The sequence below is a fragment of the Peromyscus californicus genome, unplaced genomic scaffold (assembly GCF_007827085.1).
Source record: "Peromyscus californicus insignis strain IS unplaced genomic scaffold, ASM782708v3 Scaffold_5__1_contigs__length_169319896, whole genome shotgun sequence".
NCBI lineage: Eukaryota > Metazoa > Chordata > Mammalia > Rodentia > Cricetidae > Peromyscus > Peromyscus californicus.
The window spans coordinates 29,713,384-29,740,280 of NW_026294573.1; the positions used below are offsets into that span (position 1 = coordinate 29,713,384).

General features: G+C 44.8%; 1 protein-coding gene across 1 annotated transcript in view; it reads right to left on the reverse strand.

The window, feature by feature from the left end:
* Positions 1–25,955, reverse strand: part of Gnl2 (G protein nucleolar 2) — a 31,730-nt gene extending 5,775 nt beyond the window's left edge. Inside the window, exons 1-12 of the mRNA XM_052715703.1 lie at positions 25,775–25,955; positions 19,524–19,608; positions 18,509–18,603; positions 16,651–16,790; positions 12,974–13,158; positions 7,974–8,040; positions 7,031–7,189; positions 6,438–6,551; positions 4,259–4,387; positions 3,007–3,111; positions 2,102–2,260; positions 1,828–1,941 (exon numbers count right to left, since the gene is read on the reverse strand). Of these exons, the coding sequence (XP_052571663.1) occupies positions 1,828–1,941; positions 2,102–2,260; positions 3,007–3,111; positions 4,259–4,387; positions 6,438–6,551; positions 7,031–7,189; positions 7,974–8,040; positions 12,974–13,158; positions 16,651–16,790; positions 18,509–18,603; positions 19,524–19,608; positions 25,775–25,838 (1,416 nt within the window). The 5' untranslated portion in view covers positions 25,839–25,955. The remainder of the gene's footprint in view (positions 1–1,827; positions 1,942–2,101; positions 2,261–3,006; positions 3,112–4,258; positions 4,388–6,437; positions 6,552–7,030; positions 7,190–7,973; positions 8,041–12,973; positions 13,159–16,650; positions 16,791–18,508; positions 18,604–19,523; positions 19,609–25,774) is intronic.
* Positions 25,956–26,897: the final 942 nt, after the last annotated feature.

The window sequence follows — 26,897 nt, forward strand, 5'->3', positions numbered from 1 at the left end:
TAAATCTTAAAAAAAAAAAAAAAAAGAATTACAGGTTAATAGTCACCCATATTTGTCAAACTTATAGGTATGTTAGTTAGGTTTTCTAGGTGTGCAGAGATATGTTCCAAATAGATAGGTAATCTTCAAACACTTCAAAGACCTTCAGGATATGGCATTTAAAATAGTTGGTTGTTGTTTTTTTTTTTTTTTTTGGTTTTTCAAGACAGGGTTTCTCTGTGTAGCTTTGCACCTTTCCTGGAACTCACTCTGTAGCCCAGGCTGGCCTTGTACTCACAGAGATCCACCTGCCTCTGCCTCCCAAGTGCTGGGATTAAAGGCATGTGCCACCACCACCTGGCTAAAATGTTTTAATAACTTAGAATGTTTCTGATGTGAGACACGTTTGCCCCTGTCAGCACCAATCTTCTTCAGAAAGGATGATGGGCACCAAAGACACTCCATATGGAGTTTGTTTTCCTTTTGGCAAAACTGGCCTATTGGGCAAGAAACTGACCTTGCCTTGAGTGCTGACAGGAAGTATGCTGTCCAATCTGGACAAGTAGGACACACAAAAAAGCAACTGTCAAACTTTGCCAAGACAGGGTAGGACAGTCCTTCATTTCCTGCTTCTGAAAAAGGTCTATCAGATAGGCTAGGCCTGCAGGCCAAAGATGGATGCCCCAATGTTGCAGAGGAACCTTGGGTGACTGTCCAGGCAGCCAGCTGTTTCTGTCATTTCTTATATTTTTTGGAAGTCGCTTGTTTGCACTTCCTGCTTACTCAGGTAATATTACTTTCCTTTTCAGGTCTTGGATGGGGTTGAAGACTAGATAGTTACAGTTACAACCCTCCTGAATGTTAGCTAAGAAACTTAGATTCTTCAGGGAAGGACAACTATTGGAGTAGTCACTATATATTCCTACCTGGCCTAGGCATGGCTTCCATTGGGCTCTTCTGACCGTTAGCCTCTGTAATGAACTAGTAATCACAGATGAAGTATTTTCCTGAGTTGTGTTATTCCTCTAGCAAATCACACCCCACAGGCCCTGAATTTGTAGTTGGCTGAGTGTAACTGTGATGCTACAGCCCCATACCAGGCTGTGGGCCTCCAACTTGACTTGTGGGGTCTCCACTAATTCCAGAAGTTAAAATCAGAACCTCAATAGTCAGAGAACTGCAGAAGTGGAGTGGAAAAACAGCCCATACTTGGCACCCACTGCATACATGAATATGCACTTACATACCTGAACTCTACCACCCCCCACTAGAATCTAAGTTCATCAGAGAAGGGACCCTCCTTATTCTCACTGAAGCCCTCTGGTACCCTAGAAACATGGAAGTCAAGTGTTAAGGTTGAGCCTTAGGCCAAGCCACTGTCAGGGTAAGATCCATGGGCAGCAGAGAGCTTCCTGTTCCTGTCTCAGTGCAGTCCCCAAGCCCAAGGCCTCCTGGCCAGAACATCCCCACCTCTAGGGCTTCCATTCCCGTGTGCTCTCAGCGTTCAAGGACTCCTATTCACTGCCTTGTTCCTGACGCTGGGGCTGGTGTGCATAAAGGTTTCTTCAGGAACGAACTTTGGCAACACCTATGCTCCCATAGAAGACCGACATTTAACACACAGTCATGTTTTCTTCCCATCCCAAGGCTGGCGTCTGCACTCACTGCTCGGTCTTTCTTCTGTTTCTGTTTCTAATGCTCCTCAACAAGTCTACCCAATGGCTCTCTGGAGTGATACACACACAGCAGAATGAAGACGATGTTCCACGAAGGGAGACAATCAAAAGTTACACCACAGCGAGGTCATGAGAACTCACTTTCCAGGCGCTGTGTTCACCCTGTTCTTACCTGGGGAGCTGTTGGGGGCTCCGCATTGGGCGGCTTGACAAAGAAAGGGATCCGACCTCTCTGCCAGTCGTTGAGAACCATCTTACCCACAGTCTGCAAGTCAGGCTCTCCGCCCTGAGAAGACAGGATAGACTCCAAGTTAAACCAAAAGAGCAAGAGTACTTCCCAACGAGGGCCACTTCAGCTGTCCTGGCTGCTCATCACCAGCTGACACAGTTCCTGCTGCTCTCAGGACGGCAGGTCTGTGTCCCAATCACCAAAGCTACTGGCTCACCTTCAGTAACTTCCCGGTGCGGAAAGCGAGCTTCTCAAGAAAGTCCTCAGCATTCTCCCAGGAGTCAATTTTGTATGTTTTGCTGATATATTCTGGCTTTGCTCGTTCAAGGACAGCACCAATGTGGTCTTGAGGAGCCTTAATTTTTTCAACTTGAACCTAGAGAGTAATAGAAATGCTCTGTTCAACTCTTCTGAACAGACAGGAAAACTCAGTAATCTTTATAAAGTGAAATGGATTTCAATATCACAGGGTGAGTGGGGCCTTGCTGGAGTCTGTGTCTGAGCTAGCTAGGCAGGAGCTAGGAGCACCACTGAGAGCTGACCACAGCCATGGAGCCCAGAGATCAACTCTAATCCTACTTTACCACAAACTGACTGTGGCCTCCACAGGCAGCTTGAAGTTGGAATGCTTTGTGTTTCCCACTGGCAGGAATGGTTAAAATGTCTGCAAACTGCCAACCCAGAACACAAAAAAGAATCTAAGAATTTCAGAAGGAAGGGGAGGAATGTGCCAAGGATGTATGCTAGAAGCATGGTTATGGTTAAGGGGAATCATTTAAAGTTTTCAGTCATATTCAGAAACAAGTGAGGAAATGACTGGGTTCCAAGATGACTCAATCCATAAACCCACAGAGATGAATTATCACTAAGCATAAACAAGCCCTGCTTCCCTTTGGATCCCATGTGGAAACTACATACTATTGTAGGATGACACTGACCAGATAGCCCACAGCCCCTCGACCTCCTGAGGCAGGCTGAGTGGAAGGGAGTCTGTTCTGTTCAGCATCATGTTTCTGCGTCTGGCTAGACAGGCTGACCCCAGACTGCCTTCTGAATGAGGAGTAGCAAAGGCTCTTGGGGTTCCCCCAAAAGAAAACAGGATTGTTAAGACCAAATACTCACCACTCCTTTGAGCACTATGTCGGTCTCTGAGTCCTCAGAGGGGTAAACCACGCCAGGGCAGTCAATCAGGAATATACGACGCATCAAGGTAATATACTGCCAGACCTGCAGACAAAAAATTCTATGTGTTGCCAGAGTCAAATACTGGAAGCTTAACTTCACTAATCTGTGATGTTACAGTATTAAGCTAGAAAGGGAAGAAGGGAGAGCCAAAGAAAAGCAACCCGCTGACCAACAGGGCCAGATTCTATCCTTTACCTAAGCCACACATGACATATTCCCACCAAGCACAAACTAGAACTCAATCACTAAGAGTCTAAGAATAAGGCAGAGGCAGGATTTCCATTCAGTATTGTGCAAAACCAGCAGTGAACCACTCTAAGTCTTAAAAGTGCTCAGAAGCACAGAGCTGTTAGCCTTTGTCACTGACTTCCAAATACCAGAATCTACCTGAAGACTAACTTTTCTGCCGGTGGCGGTGGTGGCATTCTTCTTTAATCCCAGCACTTGGGAGGCAGAGCTAGGTGGATCTCTGTGAGTTCGAGGCCAGCCTGGTCTACAGAGCGAGATCCAGGACAGGCATCAAAACTACACGGAGAAACCCTGTCTCAAAAAACCAAAAATAAATAAATAGGTAAGTTTTCTTTCCTTTTTAACCCAGACACCAAATATTCTTGGGTTGATTTTATCAAAGCAACAGATTGGAGATGGGGCTGGAGGGATGGCTCTGTGGTTTGAAGCACTGGCTGCTCCTATAGATGACCCAGGGTCAGTTCCCAGCATCCACATGGCAGTTCACAACCATCAGTCACTCTAGTTCTAGGGGATCTGGTGCCCTCTCTGGCCTCTGTTGGCAAAAGACATGCACATAGTGAACATGTACACATGTAGGCCAAACACTTATACACATAAAAATAAGTAAATCTTAAAAAAATATAAAAAAAAAAAAGGTGGGAGTGGCAATTTACAGAAGACTTAAATATGAAGGACAACATCAACCAAACCAAACCACAGCCACTTAGTAGCTAGCACACAAGGCACGCTCAGTCTTGAGAAGCAGACAAGGACTGGGTGCCAAGTTCACTACAGGACACTTCCCTTGCATGTGTGTGATGTCCTGGGTTTGATCCCCAGTACTGTTAGAGAAAGAAAGAGGACAGGAGGAAGGGAAGGAGAGAGGGAAGGAAGACCTCCACATCTTGAACAGTCAAGTCTCCACAGAAATCAAACGCAGAGCAGAATCCATACGCACCTTTGTTTCTCCTGCAATGGGGGCCACATTGCAAACTTTTTTGGATCGTAATGTGTTTATCACAGAGCTCTTGCCTACATTTGGATAGCCAATGAACCCAACACTGATTTGTTTCTTGTCTGTGTGCAACTGTGGAAAAAAAAGAAAAGACAAGACAAGACTATCCATCACATACATACAGCCATAAAATCCCCTTGGGTCAGACTGTGTTACTTGGCTAATGGGAAGATTATTTACTACAGTGCAGAGCACAACACAACCTGATGTGAAGCTATACACAAGCCAGCTACACAGCCCGAGTGAGCCAGCCACATGTGCATTTACAGGTCATGAGTGAGCCATGTCCTCGGGCACCCAGATAAAGCATCCTTGCTTTCGGTTAACAGCATGGAGAGCAAAACTGGGAAGAGGTAGCTTGGGCACCTTGTATTCTCAGTGCATCACCAGCCACTGGAGAGACAACTTCAGGGAAGGAAACTCACAGATCCTCACCCCAGACATGCATGTCTGACCACAGTCCCATCCAACTCTAACCCAGATGGTGAAACCAGCCCTCTAGCACCCTGCTCCCCCAGAGCTCCCAGAGCTCAATCTAGAAACTGGAAGACTCTCTTCTGGAGATACTCACAAACCCAAGGAAACTTCCCGTGTCCCTAATTAATAGTATTATCCTTCAGTGAAATCTGCCACCAAACAATCCAGCAGTCCCCACACCAAAAGAGACACCGAGAGTCTATCAAGGTTGTGGTGACTTTTGCTTTCAATCTGATACCAGTTTTATGTTGCCCAGGTCAGTTTCAAATTCCAGAGCTAAAGTGATTTTGCGGGGGAGGGTCCCTGTCTTTGAGTAGCTGAGATTACAAGCTTGTGCCATGGTGCCCAACATAGTACTTGAAGTACAGACCACAGGCTGGGAGCAGCCAGGTCCCATGGGGAGAGGGCTGGCTGCAAAGTGGACTACCTACTTGCCTGCCCGATTACTCTCTCTATCAGGGGTCTGCCCGCATATCAAACACACAAAGAAACAACTGAGAAAATCAGCAGGAGAGGAGACAAACACCTCTATCAGAGAGCTGCAGTGACAGGACCTGGGTGGACTGCTGGGAACGGCATTTCAGTCAGAACACTGTGACGAGCAAGTACAATCAGCCCAACACTGCTGCCCACAGTACAGAGGAAGCAGAGGGAGTGAAAGGTGTGTGCAGGGAACATGAACAGATGTCACCCAACTGTGCCCAGCGTCAGGAGACAACAGGATGCTGAGGTAGGAAGACCGCTGCAAATTCCAGGCCAGCCTTGGTTACACAGTGAATATGAAGTCAGCCTGGATCACACTGAGATCTGGTCTCAAAACGCCATAAAATAAAACAGCCCTCCCCCATAAAACAAGGAGCTCGAGAGAGAAAGAGACAGGGAGCATGCACGAGCACTACTTCTAACCGAGCTTGTAACTCAGTAGTAACAGGTATTTATTAGAATGTTCAAGGCTCTGGGTTCAATGCCTAGCTCGTGCGCGCATGCACACGCGCGCACACACACACACACACACACACACACACAAAGCAAAACAAAAAACAAAGACACACCCAACAAAAAACTTAGCCCTAAATTTTTAAAGCAGGAAACATTTAATAAGTATGTAAAACTATGGGGAAGAGTTGGGGAAATAAAGAAATAAATCATAAGTATATTCTAACAGCATGTAGGAAATACCAGAAATGATTGCTAAGAGTCAAAAATTGCTTCTGGGAAATGAGGAAGGGTGGGACAGGAGTCTTTTGTTAGAGCCAGGCAGAAAGAGGGGGATCTGGTTCCAGGATGTCCCTGAAGTGATGGGGATTACAGAGTGTGAGGCTGGGCATATATCCTCTGGCAAAGGCTGAATCAGTAGGTGTCAGGGATATGGCAGAAAGAAGGGCAAAAGAGAAATGAGAAAACATTTCAGATTCCTCAAACTCCAGAGGGCCTGTGGGTTTTTATACCTTTAGAAATCAGTGAGAAGTAAAGTCAACAAGTTGTTTTGAGACAGATATCATTATGAAGTCCATACTGGCTTCAAACTTTTGATCCTCCTGCCTCAACCTCTCAGGTGCTGACCTGAAGTTAGCAACTTTGGACACACAAGCCAGCCCCTTATATAAACTCAGCTCCACAACTCCAGCAGAAGCAGCCTCCCTACCTTCCCAAACTGCCGAAGAAGCTGAATGAATGCTCCTTTTCCAAAGGGGTTAGTGAGACTCGCGTGGAAAGCCAGGGTTGGGTAGTCCTGGGAAAGCACAGCAACCCATCGTTTCTAAAGGAGAAAAGAAAACATGCTGGTAAATTACAGCTTCTTTGTTTACAATATCCAGAAGACTCTGAGTTGGAATTACTGGATGGCTTCAAATAGTGTTGCCTAAGGGAAACACCAGCTGTAATTCTTTGAGATGTTCTTTCAAGTATGACAGTTAGTGCTTTGTCTTCCGTCTAATAAATGACTGCAAAACAATATTCCAAAAAAGCTATCATGACTGCTAACTGCAGTTAATGGAACACAATGGAGAAGCAGCTAGTGACGGGCAGCTGCCTCCACAGAGGGGACACAAAATCCTGCAGTTGTCCCCAGCAGAGGACAGAAGGTGTTTGCCCACCATCAGTGCACACAATGCCAGTGACTACAATCCCAAGAGTGTGACCCTTCGATGCTGTGTTGAGAACCTATGCACTGATGTGCAGTCAAAGGTTTGTCCCAGTGGCCTCCACAGTGGGTTTTAGGTCATATGCTGAACTTACTGTTGCCCAAGTTGGAACAAGGTCACACTTATTGAGTACAAAAATGAGGTGTTTCCAGGGTTTTTCCTTTTTCAAGTAAGCTTCGATGTGAGGGGAACGAGTCCCCATTGGATCTCTAGCGTCAAGAACTTGAACTACGACGTCTGATGAGTCTATCACCTGCAAATCGAAGAGGCAGAAATGGTTTGCTACAGCACATACAAAATGAAGGGGACATTTAAGGGAGCTCAAAGGAACAAAATGGCATTTAGAGGCAACTGCCAACAGTCTAGTGAGGAGAGTGGGTGTGTAGCATCCAGTCTCAATGTCCAATAATCAGAATTCCAAAGCTTTTCATTCCAAGAATATAGAAAACTTGTCAGATTTCAAAGCCACCAGATTCATAGGTACTAGATATTACATATGGGTTTGTGTATTTTACAGAAAATTAAATCTGCCTAGTTTACCTTTATGGTACTAGTTTCCTATTGTGACTGTTTAATTACATGGCTATGTTTGGAACTCCTAATGATATTATTCCCTACCAGACATAAAGCTCAGCCAGTTCAAAAGCAGCAGGCCAGCACTCAAGAGTATACAGAAAACCCTCCTTCCCTTCCCCATGGAGCTAGGCAGCTGGCTAAAGTAGGAATCCATCCCAGACACATGCTCTCATTTACAGGATGAGATAGCGAGGCTGAATACCCTACAATTCTTACGCAGCACTACCATGTGGAGCATCACCCTAACAGGTGGTCTACACAAGACTCACAGGCAACACAGAACACAAGTGCTCTTCCTTTCAAGCACTGTGGTAGCATGCGTGAGGCTCCATCAGTTCCTTCATGGAGTAAAGAGGATGAAGCCAGGAGCTGAGTGTTATGTCCTCTGAGAGTTTCAGTTGGTCACTACCTCCAAGTTCACAAGGTCGGAGGAGCTGCTCAGTGAACGGCATGGGTCTTACCTTGTAGAGCTCTCCCCATATTCTCTTCGACTGCCCCTTCTTATATATCTCTTCTTGAGCTTCATTTCTAAGGAAGAAAGGACCAGAAATGAGCAACTGACGCACTATCAAGATTAAAAGGAAACGATGGTGGTTCACGCCTATAATCCCAGCACTCAAGAGCCAGTAGATGGAGCTCTGAGAGTTAAGACAGCCTGGTCTACACAGTTTAATTTCCAAGCCAGCAAGGACTATATAATAAGACTCTGTCTCAAAAATGAAAAGACACACACACACACACACACACACACACACACACACACACACACACAAATGTACAAAGGGAAGAATATTTGTTGTGTGGTATTTTGTTTGTGATCAGAGGACGGAGCTAGCCACTAGTTAACTGTAGAGGCCAGGCAGTGGTGGCACACACCTTTACTCCCAGCACTTGGAGAGGAGGAAGCAGGAAGATGAGGAGTTCAGGCCCACCCTGGGCTACACAAGACTGAACCAGTGTAACAGAGAAACAGAGCCGGGCAGTGGTGGCGCACACCTTTACGCCCAGCACTAGGCTCTGCTTCTCTCTTTCAGCTTTCACCTTGACTCCGGGTTTTTACTGCTAAAACTAATTAGGATCATGCTTCAAATATCTAAGTGAATTTGCAAAGTCGGCTTTAAAAAGGAAGGACATTGCCGGGAGTGGTGACCCACGCCTTTAATTCTAGCACCATGAAAAGCAGAGGCAGGCAGATCTCCGAGTTTCGGGCCAGCCAGGGTTGCACAGTGAGACCCTGCATCAAAAAGTGGGGAGGTAGGGGGCTGGAGATGATGCAACAGTTAAGAGTGCTTACTGCTCTTGCAGAGGACCTAAGTTCATTTCCTAATACTCACACGGCTGGTTCACAACTGTCTGTTACTCTAGTCCTGGAAGATCTGAAATCTTTTTCTGGCCTCTGCAGGCACTGTGCACATGTGGTCCATACACGCATGTGCCAGCAAAACACACTAAGATAATATAATCAATCAATAAAAACAAAACAAACAACCTCCCCCAAACCCTAAACACACACATATACACATAATTAAAAAATAATATAAATAAAAATTTAAAAGCACAAAAAGAATGCTACTAAAAAATAAGTAAAAGGAAGGACATTATGACACACTGCCACGACACTGATGAACCTTGAAGGTATCATGCCACATGAAATAAGCCAGACACAGAAGGAAAAACAGTATGGGGTTTCCTGCATCCATCCCTTGTCTTATCAAACCAAGGTGATGAGACTCTTAGAGCGACAGTGCTGACGGCTGTGCACCAATGCAAATCTTGTGCCACATGTATGCTACTACAATTAAAAAAACAAGTACATAAAAGGGCTGTCGTCAGCCATTGTCACCAAGAATTAAGAAGGGCACAGGCAGGACCTGTGTCACAATCCACGCTTCACGGCTCTCAAGAGAGGCACTTTTTTGGATAAAGTTTCTAATTGCTTACTTACTAGCCTCAAGGGCATTTACTGAAGGAACAATAAACAAAAACAGTCTGTCTTCCCCAATTATCTGCTTTACCTTTTGAAGGAAGACGACAAATGACAACAAAGCCAACAACACAGTTCAAATAGTGGCCAGTGAGACGGCCCAGTAAAGGTGCCTGCTGCCAAGCAAGCCTGACAACCCGAGTTTGACCCTGGAACCCACATGACGGAAGGTAAACTGACTCCCCCAAGTTGTCCTCTGACCACACATGTATACTGCGGCACATATGCATATGTACATACAAACAAATAGTCATTAAATATAAAAGAAGTTAGCCAGGTGGTGGCACACACCTTTAATCCCAGCACCCAGGAGGCAGAGGTAGGTGGATCTCTGTGAGTTCCAGGCCAGCCTGGTCTACAGAGCAAGTTCCAGGACAGCCAGGGCTACACAGAGAAAACCCTATCTTGAAAAAGCAAAGAAACAAACAAAAAAAAAAAACCAAAAAAAAAAAAAAAAAAAAACCCAAACAAACAAAAGGCAATATTGAAATATTGAGTAATAGCTGAATTAGACTACCTTTGTAGAGAGAAAAGTTCAGGTTACAGAAGTTGATTGGTAAGCCAAAGAACTAGTTAAAAAGGATGATAGATAATGATAACAAATGACTGATCCTGTTTTGGGGTCTAAACAAGCAACTGTTTCAGTGGCAGTCTATGACTTCAGATATTTGGTGGCAGTTTCAGCTGGTCATGAGCAGGAGAATGAATGTACTGGGGAACTACAGCAAAGGTGTGACTTCCGCAGTTGAGTAGACAGCAAGATGGATGCCTCTCAGAGTCATTGCTCTTGGAGAGTGGGGAGTGAGCTGGGCTTGATGGTGAGCAACTGTAATCCTAGTTCTTGGAAGGCAGACTCAGGCTGATCTCTGTGAATTCAAGTCCAGCCTGCTGGTCTACACAGTGAGACCCTATTTATAAGAAAAAAAGAAAAGAGGAAGGAAGGAAGGAAGGAAGGAAGGAAGGAAGGAAGGAAGGAAGGAAGGAAGGAAGGAAGGCAGAAATTAAGTGTGCCAGGTGATGGTGGCACACACCTTTTATCCCAGCACCTGGGAGGCAGCAGCAGGTGGATCTCTGTGAGTTCAAAGGCAGCTTGGTCTACATAGTGAATTTTAGGCCAGCCAAGGTTACATAGAGAGACCCTGTCTCAGCAAAACAAAACTAAGGAAGATTAATTTTGGGGCTGGAGAGACAGCTCAGTGGTTTAAGAGTGTGTACCACTCCTGCAGAAGACCCAAGTTCATTCGGTTCCCAGAACCTATGTTGAGTGGCTCACATCTGCCTGTAATTCCTGATCCAGGCGGCCCAATGCTCTCTCTGGCCTTCTCGGGCACCTGTACTCACATACCATCTCTAACACACATACACATAGTTAAAAATAAAATAAATCATTAAAAAAAAAAGCTCAAATAGAGGGTTAAGTGTGATGGCTTACCAGTAAAGTGCTTACCACGCAAGCATGGAGGATCTGAGTTCAGATCCCCAGAAAACATGTAAAAAGCTGGGCATGGTGGGTGTGCCTATAACCTCAGCACAGGGGAAGCATAGACAGGAAGATCCCTGGAGCTTGCTAGCCAGCTAGTCTAAGCAATCAGCAAGCTCCAAGTACAAGAGATACTGTCTCAAAACAAACAAACAAACAAACAAACAAACAAACAAAGTGGAGAGCAATTGAAGAAGACACCCAGAAGCTAGAAGGATGGTTCAGAGATTAAGAGCATTGGCTGCTCTTCCAGAGGACACAGGTTCAATTCCTAGTATCCACATGGCAGCTCACAACTATCTTTAAACTTCAGTTCTAGGGGATCCAATGCCCTCTTCCAGCCTCTATGGGTGCCAAGCACACACCTGGTACAGACATACAGGCATGCAAAATACCCATACATGGTAAAAAACATTTTTTTTTGAAGGCTGACCTCTCTTCATATGCACACGCACACCTCCTCCACATGAACACAAACACACAAACATTCACATGATTCTAAAAATAAACAAACATGCTACTTCTTTCTGTTCGGTCTCAAGTGATAAGCGTTCTCATCTCCAGTGAGACGGGGCGGCATTAGCAATGAGGTAACACCACTGTGGTCTTCAGTCCACATGTTTCTGTAAGACAGTCAAACCTGCCTGCACGTCATTAGCTGAACGTGCGAGAACAGGAGTTCCAGCACTGCCCAAGAGAAGCTAAGCCTTTCTGCAGGACAGGGTAGCAGCTGCCTATCAAAAGTAGGCAGACCCTTTGGTTGGGTATCATGACTTGCCTCTTAGTAATCCTTTCTTGTTTTTGTTTGTTTGTTTGTTTTGTGAGATAGGTCTCACTATGTAGCTCTGACTGTTCTGGAACTCATTATACAGGCCAGACAGCTCAAACTCACAGAGATCCACCTGCCTCTGCCTCCCAGGTACTGGGATTAAAAGTGTACGACACCACCCAGCTTGCCTCTCAGTAATCCTTGAGGATGAGGAAGATTCAGTGATACTGATAAACACAGGAAAACCTACAAATAGCACAACTATCCAATAGCAAAGCTCACCACAATGAAAGTCTACTGAAAAAGGTGTATTTGTAAATAAAAAATTACTATAGCTAGGTGTGGTAGCACATGCCTTTAAGCCTAGCACTTAGGAGGCAGAGACTGGAGGATATCTGTGAGTTTGAGGCTATATAATAACTCTACATATCGAATTCCAGGCTAGCCAGAGCTCAAGAGTAGACCCTATCTCACAAAAGAGGGGTTGCAGGGAATCCCTACTGGCAATCTGTCAACTTCAGCATATGAATCCCCATGAGAATGAAGAAAGCTTATGATCCTTCCTCTCCCTTTCTAACATTATAAAATGAAACTAAAACAACTACCTACACGAAGTAGGACACACACATATGAAAATGCCATAATGAAAACTATTCTTCTGTGTAATCATTTAAAAAAGAAGCTGAGGGCGGCAAGATGGCTTGCTCTAAGCCCAACAACCTGAGTCAGATCCCAGGACCCATGTAGGAGAAGGAGGGAATCAACTCCTCTGACCTCCATATAAGCATGGTGGCCCTCATGTACCCACACATATATAGACACAAAATAAAATGATACAAATTTTAACAGACAACCAACCCCATAACCTTTATGCAGGTTCATCACTCTTTCATATTGTCTTTGGAGGGTCATAAAAAAAGATCAACCATAAACCACAGTGGTCTAGAGACCCAGGAAGCCAGTGTCAATTTCCGACTTAACTACATTCTGTAATTTTCGAATGACAGTGTACACCACTGACATACGGAAGAAGAAAACATTACTCCCTTTTCTTTAGTAATGAAGAGAGGTATGCGGTGATGAAGCCATGTAGAATTATTTTTGGTCTGTCCTCCATTGCACTGATGCCTCGAGTCTGAGTGCAATCACTATGCCCCACATCAACACAAAGGACTCAGAGAGAACATTCTGTAGCACAGCAGCAAAGATGAGAACCTCAGATGCGTACCTTACACCAGTGTCCTCCGTCACCAAATCACGGTCCTTGCCCTGGTCATAGCTCTCAGTGGACATTTCAGCGTTTTCCAGAAGGGACTGCATATCACTTGCAAACAAGTTTGGCCTCTTTCTCTGTGACTTTGGGCCAAATGTACTTTCAAAACTTTCGGTATCAAGAATGTGGACCTTTGCATTCTAAAGAAAGGAGAAGTGTAGGTAAGACTTAGGAAAGGAAAACACTGAGGCAAAGCAAAAAAGCTAAAACCACCTGGGGAAAGGTGTCTGTACTTATTTTTTCCAGACTACACCAAACCCACGAGAGCACAAACCAAGACTGGTTTCACAGCTGCAATGCATGTTTAAACGCACAGGGCTTCTTCTGTTCTGCAACGCTATGAGCTTCACTGCAGGAATCTCAAGGTAATACAGACACCAAGTATGAACAGCCATGTGAGACTTGCCAAACTCTGCTTTCCTTCACTCATCGTAGATTCCAGTCAAATGTAATCAGGACTACAAGGATGCAAATTAACTTATCTTTTCTGACCCTTCTTGGGAGCTTTCAAACAAAGTGCATAAAATTTGCCAAATTCACAGGTTTTGTCAAGGACAATCAGTCAAATGTGTGTGTGTTTTTTTCTTTTTTAAACCAACTGTAAATGCCAACTTTTTCTTGGAAGTTAATTTCTCTCATGGCTAAAAGAACTGCTTGTTTTATAAGATGCATTTTAGTTTCAGATAACATTCTCCCTAATTTAGGTAACGTTTTTATTAAATGCACATGGAAACTCTTCAGATGAAAAACATCTAGCAAAAGTCCAAAATAATAGGTTAGATGTGATAAAGGAACCTGATACTAACTAGAACTTGATGCGCCTGTAAAGGAGTTACAGGCATAGGAATTCTTGAAGCAAGATAAAAGTCAAAGTTTGAGTTAGGATCTACCACGTAACAGAATGTTAAGAGTCTGCAGAGACTCCTTTAAAACAAAACAAAACAAAACAAAAACCACACCTTCCTCCCCTTAGCACAGAGCCCTAGGTAAGTACCAGCTAGGAAAGCCATGAGTGATGGGGCAGCCCCATGCCTTCCCAACGTCCACTGCTCCTCCAACTTCCTCAGGTTTTTAAGGTATCAAGTGGCCATCATTTACTTGGACTCACAACGGTCTTAGTTCATTTTCCCTTGCTATCGTCTAACTGGGGGAACATCCACAAGGAAAACAGCATTTTCTGTAGCACTGTGTTCTGAAGTCAATAAGTATGCCTGGGCTGGGGAGATGGCTCAGTGAAGGCCAGTTTATCCCCGAAAGGCATGTAAGACATACATAAAAAGAGGCAGTGAAGCCGGGCATTGGTTGCGCATGCCTTTAATCCCATCACTCGGGAGGCAGAGGCAGGCGAATCTCTGTGAGTTCAAGGCCAGCCTGGTCTACAAAGCGAGTTCCAGGAAAGGCGCAAAGCTAAGCTACACAGAGAAACCCTGTCTTGAAAAACAAACAAACGAACAAACAAACAAACAAAAAAAAGAGGCAGTGGTGTGAATCTATAATCCCAGGGAGATGTCAGGTGAGACAAGTGACTTGCCTGGGAAGTCTGCAGGTCAGCTGGCCTAGAGTACACAGTACAGAGAAACAAGAGAGACCCCGCTTCAGCAAGGCTGAATGAAAGTGAGACTCCATTTCTAAAAGTTGCCTCACGGCACATGCGCAAGTACACACAACACACACAAAATCAATCTGTCAATTTTACAAATCAGTATGAGAGAAAATTACCCTTGGAAATCTCAGAACTGGGCTGGAGAGATGGCTCAGCAACTAAGAACACATACTACTCTTCCAGAGGACCTGAGTTCAATTTCCAGCACCCATATCACGTGGCTCAGAACTCCAATTCCAAGGGATCTGACACCTCTAGCCTCAGAGGGCGCGCGCGCGCGCACACACACACACACACACACACACACACATCAAATCTTTAAAAAAATCTCATTACCTATGAAGCACATGGTTTTGAACCTATAGGCTTACTATCATACTACACACAGTGTACATGCAAAGTTAGTTAACTACTTTGACTACATTGCTACAGAAATACATCTAACACACAGAACTGAATGTGCAAAAGTTAAAACGTATCTGATTTAACTTCCCCGTGCAGAACCATTTCAGAACTGGACTCCATACCATGCCACAGCCACCAGATTCAAATAGGAAGGGTTTTCAAAGACAAAGCAGAAAGCCCACCAATTATTCTGAATATTTTCCTGCATTAAAACACAAGCTAGGCTGAGTGGTGGTGTCACACACCTTTAATCCTAGCACTTGGGAGGTAGAGGCAGGCAGATCTCTGTAAGTTCAAGGGCAGCCTGGTCTATAGAGCGAGTTCCAGGACATCCAGGGCTACATAAAGAAACCCTGTCTCAAAAAACAAAAACAAAAACAAAAATCCAACAACAACAACCCAAGCTGACTCCTGTGACTGGAGGTTCCTTCACTCCACACATCAGATGGCTGAGCTCGGAACAACTGGGAGAGGCAACAAAGCAATAAATCCACAATAGAGGAGCCTCTGTTCTTCCCAGAAACGCATGCAATAGTCGGTCAGAGGATGGCTTCAGGGAGAAGAGACAAAGGGACGAGGGAAATGAGCAACTTGTCTGTGGTTCAGGAATGACGCTCATGCTTCCCTGAAAGAAAACAGCCGCTGCGCTAATAGGTGCCGTCCTTCTATCCGTCATAAAACAGGACATAATTGACAGAACCTGAGGCAATAGGCAGCTTTGCTTTTGATTTCTGTTCTCTAAGTAAACACTTTTCTTTGAACTGTTTAATCCTTGTATGCTTGTCAGTGTCTCCTCCCCTCCTCAGACTGGCACTGAAGCCCTGCACTGGGGCTTCTGGGAATTCTTCAATGCAAGTTAAAAACGTGCAGGCAGACATTAGGGCCCGTCTTTATTCCGTGTGAACTCTTTCCACTCTAGCCAGACTCAGTCCCCACTGCACTGCACAACTGCAGCCAATGACAACCTGAACAGCATCCTTTCCTTCAGCTCACAACCTCCAAGCATCTCCCAGAGCCTGGGATAATACAACACTGAAGGGCTCCTTCCATCCCAACCTTCACTCTCCTCTCCCCGGGGGCTTCCTAGCCAGTCTGGCCTACTTAATAGGTTCCAGCCAGTGAGAGAGCCTGCCTCAAAAAGAAAAGAAGGGAAGGTAGACAGTGCCTGGAGAAGGACAGCAAGGCTGTCCTCCAGTCTCCACACACACACGTGAAGACATGCATGTTCACATAGAAATGACATTCCGAAGAGCTATCATCTCTTCAACCTTAATAGGCAGAGTGCTGCATGCTTACTGGGCCCAGCATGCACAGGTGCTTCAGCTGTATCCAAACACGAAGAGGAAAGTTCTCTTTATGTCAGGGAAGTTATGGATCATGGAGAAAGCCAACTAAGGACAGAGGAGGGGAGGAGTGAAGACCAAAACTCAGGTCTCACTGCAAAGCTTTGTTGGATCCACCCAGTGCTGCACCTCCTGAGCCAAACTCAATTCATACAAAGGGTGACAGAGGAAAGAACCAAGTCTCATAAAACTCCCACTGCTACTAAAGCCAAAGACAAACAGTGGTATCTGCCCAAAGCTGGCCCACAGAACCCTACCACCAACACGGCGCTTCCCCTTACATGAGGCTGGATTCGATCGTGCAGAAGAGACATGGGTAACTTGCTTTGTTTCATGACAACTTTGTATGGGTCCTTCATCACTTTATCCATTTCCTCTTGAAACTTCTGTAATGATGCCTGCTTGATCACACGAGTGTTTCCTATTTCACAGATAAAGAACATTGCCATTCAATAAGGGACTGGTTTTGTAATGATGCCTGCTTGATCTCAAGAGTGTTTCCTATTTCACAGATAAAGAACATTGCCATTCATTAAGGGACTGGTTTTGCTTCTGCACTCATCTTTTCACTGACAGGGGAAGGCAAGGTCATTCTCCACTCCCTAAGTGCCTGCACATCCATCTACTCCTTGTAACTCTGCAAACTTAGGAAAAGGGGGACACATGCCTCTCTTGCACTCACACACTAGGATTCACCCACCAACTCAGACACATAATGGGTTTCAACAGTTTTCTGAGCCCAACTTCCTGATTAGATGAAACAAAAAATTAAACATCACTGAATAGAACTGAGATTTGACAAATGTCTTAGTTCCTGCCAGTCCCAGCAAAGAAACATGGAGCCAATCACAGCTGATCATTCAGAGAGGGAAGCCCAAAACTCAGAGTTAAGAGAGCTTGAAGGGACTCCTAAGGTATTCAGGACACCTCTAAGAAGATAACTGCACCTGCGAATGTCAGACTTCTGATGCTAAGAAAGCATTCAAGTCAACAAGAGCACGTGCAGACACAGAGTCAAGGACGTACACCCACTACTTGCCAGGCACGATGCTAAGCACTGCACATACATGGATTTCTTTTCAATTTTACTTACGACCTCTGGAGCGCCACAGCTCTTGTGTGGAGATTAGAGGACAACTTGCTGGAGTTACCTCCTTTCCTCCTCCCACTATGTGGGTTCCAGAGACAAAACTCAAGTAAGCCATCTTGGAGCGTAGCCATCTTTACCACTGAGCTAACTATCTCACTGGTCTCCTTTTTTTTGGAGACAAGGTTTCATACAGTCCAGGCTAGCCTTGAATTTCTGATTCTCCTGCCTCCATCTCCCAAGCGTTAGGAGTATAGGTGTGCCCCACCACGACCATCTTGAAACTATACCATTCTTATTCCCATTTTAGAAATTAGGAAATTAAGGGACAGAGCCTTAATAACTTGCCTCTAGCCACACATACAACTTGCTTCCAAATTCAGATACTCTAGGCCTAGAGTCCTAGCTCCTTCCCTCTGTGACTGGAGAAACTCTCTTCACTCCTGCAAGGACCAATAAACATCCAAAAAAAAAGGACATCCAACCAGCTGCAAGGTAAAGGGACCAGAGCACCTACATGGCCACTTCTCGTACAACCATCTCTGCAGCCAACTAGAAATGAAGAGGTAAATGGTCCAAGGTCTACAGATGCTTTTATGAGGAAGGTCCTGTCTGCCTCTGTGGACACGATGGCTCACTTCCAACTAAGAATGAGCTCTCTTCCAAAGGAACAGTGTGAGGAGCCCACCACTTTTGCAGCCCCTTTCTTTCCCTCTGTGGGTACTTTGTATTTCCTTTTCATAACCCTTGGCAGTCTCACTCACTAAAACCTTCTTTTGGACATGTCAACGTCTGAGTCCATTCAACATACATGTGCAGAGAAGATACAGGATGCCAGGCGGTGGTGGTGCACACCTTTAATCCCAGCACTCGGGAGGCAGAGGCAGGTGGATCTTTGTGAGTTCGAGGCCAGTCTGGGCTACAGAGTGAGATCCAGGACAGGCTTCAAAGCTACACCCTGTCTCGAAAAACCAAAAAAAAAAAAGAAAAAGAAGGAGAAGAAGAAGAAGAAGAAGAAGAAAAAGAAGAAGAAGATATAAGACGATACTCACCAAACCATTTGATATTCGGCTCTACTCGCGCCACTGTGCCAGAAGCCACAGTTGACTGATACTGCAGCGGCTTAATCACTTTACCACGACTGTTCCTGAGTTGAGGAAATAACAGATTTGGGTTGACGACAGAAGAAAGGCAGCAACAGCCCAGGCTGCGTACAGAGCATGCTTTCCATCAAAAGGACTTTGGGGGATTTAAGATGATCATGAAATACAGACTTCAATAAACAAAAAGTCCTTCTACATTTGAAACAGATTGCCCAAAAGCCGTTTAACCTCTTGCAACAGAGCACGTAATGATTTCTGCTAGATGAGTAACAACGCTGATGTTTAAAAATCCATTTACTGTTTGTTTGCTTTTTTAAAAAAATCACATACTTGAGTTTTTTTGGTAATTATTTAAAGGCTGGTTTAAATGAATTTTAAGTAGAGGGTGATTTATCCTGGAACTCAAAATTCTAAAACAAACTGCAAAGTAGGCGACCAAGGCAGGTTAGGTTACTGACGTTTGTGTTTTACACACAACTTTTAGAAGAAATGAATCTAATTACCAAACAAATTAAAACCAGCTAGCAAAATGCCACTCTCAGCAAGTCCCTGGAGTGGAGGCTGCCTCAGCAGAACTCCGGGCTATGATGAGCCCTAGTGCCACAAAGCTGTGATCTCAAGTCTGGCTCTCAAAGTCAAGTTTCCTGGCAGTTTTCGTAAGTGGTCTATACACTCTGTACTTGAATCTGATGGGGATTTAATTGAGTTTGACAGTACACTGTTGGAGATCAGTGTGTGAGAAATAGGATGATCACTTGCTGGGAAGTGTTAGGGAACAACCACTGCTTCACTATCTACTGCCCAGCCTTGAACTGTATTCGCTGTATTACCACAGCAACCCCCACAGGAAATGGCATCCTACTCCCATTGGGAGAAAGTGGGGGTGGGAACAAGGGATAACCAAGTCTCCGTTTTAAATCCAGGGCATGAAGGAAAAGGAAGGCTGGCTGTGCCCAACGCTCACCTGCGCTCCTTTTGCCTGTACATATTCAGGCGCCGAATTGTGGCCCGGTCCCTCATGTTTTGGCCTCCAGCTCCCTGTACTCGATCTAGAAACAGACAATAAACCATTTGATAATCAACAATTGGCAAGTACGGTCACTGTTTAAAATGCACCTACCAGCTTACTCAACTAGCCAAGCTAACCTCACCAAAGAATGTCTGTTCTCTCCATATGCTGCTCCAACAAATGACTATGAGAATGTGCTATGACAAAGCTGGAGTCCACCACCAAACTTCCAAAAGAATGGGATTGACAACGGGATGCTAATATCACCAGTTTTAACTCCAGCACCGGCACCATCTCAATTCACATAACAGTCATACATGCCTACGTTATGTGCTACAGACTAAGAAACTGAGACACATTGAGTGGTCATATTGTGCCAGAGTCATATGGTTGCTAATCGGCAGAGTCAGAATTTAAACACAAGCATCTGATCACAGTCTGTGTTCTCAACCACAAAGGATACCAATCTAGGTCTCAGTTTAACAAATAAATAAAATAGAACAACAACAACAGAACAATAGGAAAGATGGCTCATAGTTAAGAATATTGGCTTTTCTTACAGAGGATTAGGGTTCAGTTCCCAACACCCAAGTGACAATTGACAACCGTCTGTAATTCCAGTTCTAGGGGATCCAACACTTTCTTCTGGCTTCTGTAGGGACCAGGCACACAAAGATCATATATGTGTGTGTGTGTGTGTGTGTGTGTGTGTGTGTGTGTGTGTGTGTGCAGGCAAAACACAAATACACATAAAATAATTTTAAAAAACAGAGTTGCAATATTAGCAAAACTGAAAAAAGAAAAAGAGAGCAAAAAACTACACAGAGCCAATCCTCAAAGGATCGTCCTGCAGCTAGCATGCATTCTTCAGACCCTCTGTCTTTTTGTTTGTTTGAAACAGGGTCTCACAATGTAGTCTCGCTGGCCTCAAACTCATGGAGATCATCCTGCCTCTGTCTCTCAAGTACAGGAATTAAAACAGTGTACTACCAGATCCCTAGACCTCCCCCCCCCTTTTTTTCAAGACTGGGCTTCTTTGTCCTGGAACTCTGTAGACTAGGCTGGTCTCAAAAATCACAGAGATCCTCCTGCCTCTGCCTCCTCTGCTGGGATTAAAAGCATGCGCCATAACACTCAGCTCCACCTCTCTTAAATAAGGACCTCGAGGACCAAAATGAGCAGCAACACAGAGCAGCCCACCAGGCAACTTTACAGCATGCTCAGGCACACGCATCTAGACACTTCATAACTCAAGACTTCAATCTGGGAATTTTATTCCTCCTGTTTCACCTTGCCTTGCCCCAGAATAAAGAAAATATCTGTGATAAAAGGGACTATCAAACATCAAAGCTCTCATTCAGCTTTATACAAACTAATTTTTCTAGAATTTTTTAAAAATTTCTCTAAAGAAAAGAATATGTAAGTGAAAATGAAAAAATTGACAAGAACTTGGGAAGCGCCACTGTGGGAGGAACTGATTGTGTTGGCCATTTGATTTGGTTTTTTGAGACAGGGTTAGCATGCACTCTCCAGACCCTCTGTCTTCTTCTTCTTTTTTTTTTTTTTTTTTTTTTTTTTTAGGTTTTTCGAGACAGGGTTTCTCTGTGTAGCTTTGTGCCTTTCCTGGAACTCACTCTGTAGCCCAGGCTGGCCTCGAACTCACAGAGATCCGCCTGGCTCTGCCTCCCAAGTGCTGGGATTAAAGGCGTGCGCCACCACTGCCCGGCTCTGTCTTCTTAATAAGTGTTTGAGACAGGGTTTCACAATTTAACACTGGCTGACCTTCAGCTCACAAGGATCCGCTTGCTGCTGCTGAGTGCTGAGATCAAAGGTGTGCACCAGCATGCCCTGGCAGCCATTTGATCTTTAATCCTCAATCACACTCTACATTGGTGGCATCAGTACCCACCTTTAACAAGTCTGACCAAACACTACCATGTCCACAACAGATATGTAGCTCAATTGGTAAAATGGTTGCCTAGCGAACACAAAGCCCTGGGTTTGATCCCGAGTACTGCACAAACCGGCCATTGTGGCACAGCCTGTAATTCCAGCACTAGAGAACCAGGAGAACTAAACATTCAGAGATATCCTTGGCTACACAGTGAGTCAGTGATGATGCTTGGAGATCCCGTCTAAAAATAAATAAAGGAGCTGGGTCAGAGAGAGAGTTCAGCAGTTAAGAGAACTTGATATTTTTTGCACAGGACCTGGGTTTAGTTCCCAGTACCCACAAGCATCTATAGGGATGAACAAGGTGTTACAGGTATATGTAGGCAAAACTCATACATAAAGTAAGTAATTTTTCTTTTTATTTATTTACTTATTTTTTGGGGACAGTTTCTTTGTGTAGCCCTGGCTGTCCTGGAATTTGCTCTGTAGACCACACTGCCCTGGAACTCAAGAGATTCACCTGCCTCTGCCTCCCAAATGCTGGGCTTAAAGGCATGCCACCACTGCCCAGTGTAAATAAGTATTTTTTTTTTTTTACCTTTTTAGAGCTTTTTTAGGAAAAGGAGAGAGAGAGAGAGAGAGAGAGAGAGAGAGAGAGAGAGAGAGAGAGAGAGAGAGAGCGCCAAAGAGACGCAGAGGGAGACAGATGCCGTGCAGAGGGAAAGTACAGAGAGTGCTGTGGGATGTTCTGTATGGCAAATGTGTTGCTGATTGGTCAATAAATAAAACATTGATTGGCCATTGGCTAGGCAGGAAGTGTAGGCGGGACAAGGAGGAGAATAAAGCTGGGAAGTGGAAGGCTGAGTGAGAGAGAGACACTGCCAGCCGCCATGATGACAAGCAGCATGTGAAGATGCCGGTAAGCCACGAGCCACGTGGCAAGGTATAGATTAATGGAAATGGATTAATTTAAGCTGTAAGAAAAGTTAGCAAGAAGCCTGCCATGGCCATACAGTTTGTAACCAATATAAGTCTCTGTGTTTACTTGGTTGGGTCTGAGCGGCTGTGGGACTGGCAGGTGATAGAGATTTGTCCTGACTGTGGGCCAGGCAGGAAAACTCTAGCTACAAATGGCGTCCAATGTGGTGGCAAGAGTTTCCACCTAAAAACTGAGAAAAAAGATTCTAAAACGGAGCTAAAAACAGTTCCTAATTGTCTCTCTCAAATGAGCAAAAGCTGCCGGTTTGAGCTACTGGTGGGTTCCCAGCGTGCACGCTCAACCTGCCTTATGGCGGGAATGAGGTCTATGCAAGTGGCACATTAAGCTGCATGGTGGATTTAGCCTTTGCTACTACAAAACAACAAAAAAAAGAGGTTTCTGGACTACACGCTGCTTGGATAAAAGCATAGACCCACGATAGCTCCCAGAGCTGGTGGTAAACGTAGCCATGTTGGGAAACTGAGGTGGGCGGAGCCAGCAGCCACAGCTGCTGCCGTTTAAAGTAATAGATTCACAATAAGACAGATTCAGATGTAATAGTTTACAATGTGTGTAAAATATGTGTAGGCTTGGAAGAGAGACAAAAAGGAATATATACAGTTATATAAAGAAATACATAGTTTAAAAAAATAAAGTCTTTAAAGAGACAGTAAAATTAACATAAAAATAAGCCACAAAAAAATGAATATTACACAGAGAATCTGGATTGTGTTGTCTTTGGGATTTTTAACTGCAGAAAAACATTTGATTGTAAAAGCTGTTGAGTTATGCCAAAATGTATATTTTAAAGGTACCTTGACTTCAAAATTTGGATATAAGGATATGTTGCTTTGGAAAGGAGACTCTGCTTTTGTTTCCACAGAAAGGCAGAGGCTATGGATTTGTTCCAGATTAAGATACATCAGGTTTGACCAGCCAAGACCCCCTGAAAGGTCTCTGATGACACCATGGCCCAGATGATCCAACATCCAGAATGGTTTGAAGGCAACTGGCTCAGACAATACAGCGTCATGGACTATTCCATAATCCTAAAATTTTCTGTGTCCCCATAAGATACAGCGCCCCCCTCCAGCAGGAAGTAGTAAGAGAAGCTACGCCCAAATTCCCAAATTATATGTAATTTTACTTTGTTAAGGTTAAAACCTTCCTTTTTGAAAAAAAAAAGGGGAGAAGTGCTGTGGGATGTTCTGTATGGCAAACGTGTTGCTGATTGGTCAATAAATAAAACACTGATTGGCCATTGGCTAGGCAGGAAGTGTAGGCGGGACAAGGAGGAGAATAAAGCTGGGAAGTGGAAGGCTGAGTCAGAGAGACACTGCCAGCCGCCATGATGAGAAACAGCATGTGAAGATGCCGGTAAGCCACGAGTCATGTGGCAAGGTATAGATTAATGGAAATGGATTAATTTAAGCTGTAAGAACAGTTAGCAAGAAGCCTGCCATGGCCATACAGTTTGTAACCAATATAAGTCTCTGTGTTTACTTGGTTGGGTCTGAGTGGCTGTGGGACTGGCAGGTGATAGAGATTTGTCCTGACTGTGGGCCAGGCAGGAAAACTCTAGCTACAAGAGAGAGTGTAAATAAGTATTTTTAGAGCAACTATTAGGGCTGGAGAGATGGCTCGGTGGTTAAGAGCACCGACTTCTCTTCTAGAGGACCAGGTTCAATTCCCAGCACTCACATGGAAGTTCACAACTGTCTGTAACTTTAAGATCTGACACACTCACACAGACATACATGCAGCCAAAACACCAATGCTCATAAAATAAAAACAAATAAATTAAAAAAAGAAACTATTTGTAGTTTGAACTTTCAAGAAATGATGCTTTTTAAAAACTGAGTTAACTTCCACACAAATTATGGCTTGCATGCTGATGCCTGAAGCTTCTGAGTTTAGAAGCAGCATACCTGGAAACCCTCTTTGTGAACTCATAACTAGTTCTTCTATTCTAAATTTTTAATAATTCTATTTATTTATATTTTATGTATGGGTATCCTGACCAAATGACTGTAACAAATGCACAGAATGTCCGGTGTCAGATCCCTTGAAACTGGAGTTACAGAAGGCTGTCGCACCACAGGTGCTGGAAATCACATCCAGGTCCGCTGCAAGAGCAGTCAGCGCTCTTAACCCCTAAGCCATCTCTCCAGCCCCTCATAATCTAAATTTTAAAACACAAAATAAAACTAAATTACTGGAACTCTTCATTGAGAAATATACACACACCTGGCCACCTGGCTATGTGCCCTTTTCCTGACTATCTCTTTCTACTAATCCCCAAAACTTACATCTGTATTTTAAAACTGCTGATAAACTTAAAAACAACATCAAACTAATTACCAACCAATCCTAAGTATATTTTTCCAAATAAATATATGACTAAATACTGTTATGAAAGATAGCAAAGTAATGCAGCAACTTTAAATTTTCGTATAGTCTCATTTAGCATTGCTACCTCAACAGTGTGCCTGGGGTTTGTTTGTTTTGTTTTTAATTATATGGATGTATGTGAGTAAATGCATATATGTAGTGTAGCTGCCTTGAAGGCCGGAGGCATCACCTTGGAAACCCCTTGGAGCTGGAGTTACAGGTAGTTGAGAGCCAATTGAACTGGGTGCTGAGAACTGAACTCTGCTCCTCCTGCAAGAACAGTGTGAGTGAGCTCTTAACCTCCGAGTGGTCTCTCCAGCCTCCTTGAGTGTTTTTATAAATCTAATTAAAAACTTAATTATGCAAATTAAAAGAAAACACTGAGATCAGCTATCCTTGCAGCTCCATGGAGACAAGAACATATCTCAAGTTTTTGTGTATGTTTTTGTCTTTGAGACAGTCTCACTATGTTGACCAGGCTGACCGCTCTAACTGACCAGTGTTAAACACCTGTACTGAAATCATCATCAAATCTACCTGCAGGGTTGCCTATACATCATCTGATTCCAAGGGCCAGAGCTAACCACTCACTTATATGGTCAGAGCTAGGGTATGGTAAAGGGTAAAAGGTCCCCTGGGTCAACTACTCCACTTTGTGTTTTCAGAGTCTGTGCCCTGTAGCCCAGGTGACCTCCAACTCGAGATCCTCCTGCCTCAGTTTCCCGAGTGCTGGGATGACAGGCGTGTGCCAGGACTCCAGGATCCTAGTTCACTTTTTACCTGCCTTTCTCTATGCCTCGGCCTGAGAGGCCGCAGGGCTGCCAGAGGCTAGCGTGACGCGCCCCCCGACTTGAGAGTAGGTGCCTACACCCCGGGCTCGCCGCACAGGCCGGGCCTTCCTCCCCCAGGTTCCCGCGGCCTAGTTCCGCCCGACCCGCCGTACCCGGGTTGGTGCTGGCTGCCGACCGGTTGATGGTGCTCCGTCCTTTGTACCTGGGCTTCACCATCCTGGCGACAGTACCGACACCGCTCTGCTACACGCAAGGTAAACCACTTCAGAACTTCCCAGCCGGGAAAGCGACCTACGTGAAACACGTTGGACCCCGCACACCGGTGACGTCACTTCCGCTCGCGCCACGCGCGGCCCAGAACGACTTCCTGAGAGCGCGCGGCGCTTTCCTTGAGCTGGCCCAGCCCCGCCTCCGCCCCGCTGTCTCCGCCTCCTCCTCCTGGCCTAGCAACCGCCAAGCGTCCCTTCCATAGCAACATCCAGGTCACCAGGCAGCCCTGGGCTCTTCTCTGGTCAGTGCATGAGCTGATCGGAATTTACTCTCTGAACCCTTCCAAAAGCTGCCCAGCAGCAGCAGGCAAATATCAGTACAGGCCATCCCCGACCTTGAAATTTTAGGCTGGGGTAGAGCACGCCATCTAGTACGCACCAGATTCTGGGTTCAAGCCTCAGCTCAAAATTTATTAGTTAATTTTAAAAAAAGAGACAATCCTTTAATAACTTATTATCACAAAGAGAGAGAGAGAGATTCAAACTCCTTTTTATCCCTACAAAACTTGTGATCTGCCGGGCAGTGGTGGCGCACGCCTTTAATCTCAGCACTCGGGAGGCAGAGCCAGGCGGATCTCAGCGAGTTCGAGGACAGCCTGGTCCACAGAGCGAGATCCAGGACAGGCACCGAAACTACACAGAGAAACCCTGTCTCGAAAAAACAAGCAACAAACAAACAAACAAAAACTTGTGATCTGGCTCTGTTTCCTCTGACCTCTCTTGTCCCTCCTGGCATTTGTGCTGGATATTCTTCTGCCTGAATCACTCTTTCCCAGAATCTGCATAGCAGATTCCTTCTGGTCAGTTCCTTGATCAAATATCTATCCATAGGATTGCAAACCCTAGCAAATAAATCAGTATGATGGCCCACACCTGCAATACCAGCACTCCAGAGACAGAGGAAGGAAGATTGCCATGAGTTCCAGGCCAGGCCAGATTATATAGCAAGACCTTGTCTCAAAAAACAAAAAGAAGAAGGAGGAGGAGGAGGAGGAGGAGGAGGAGG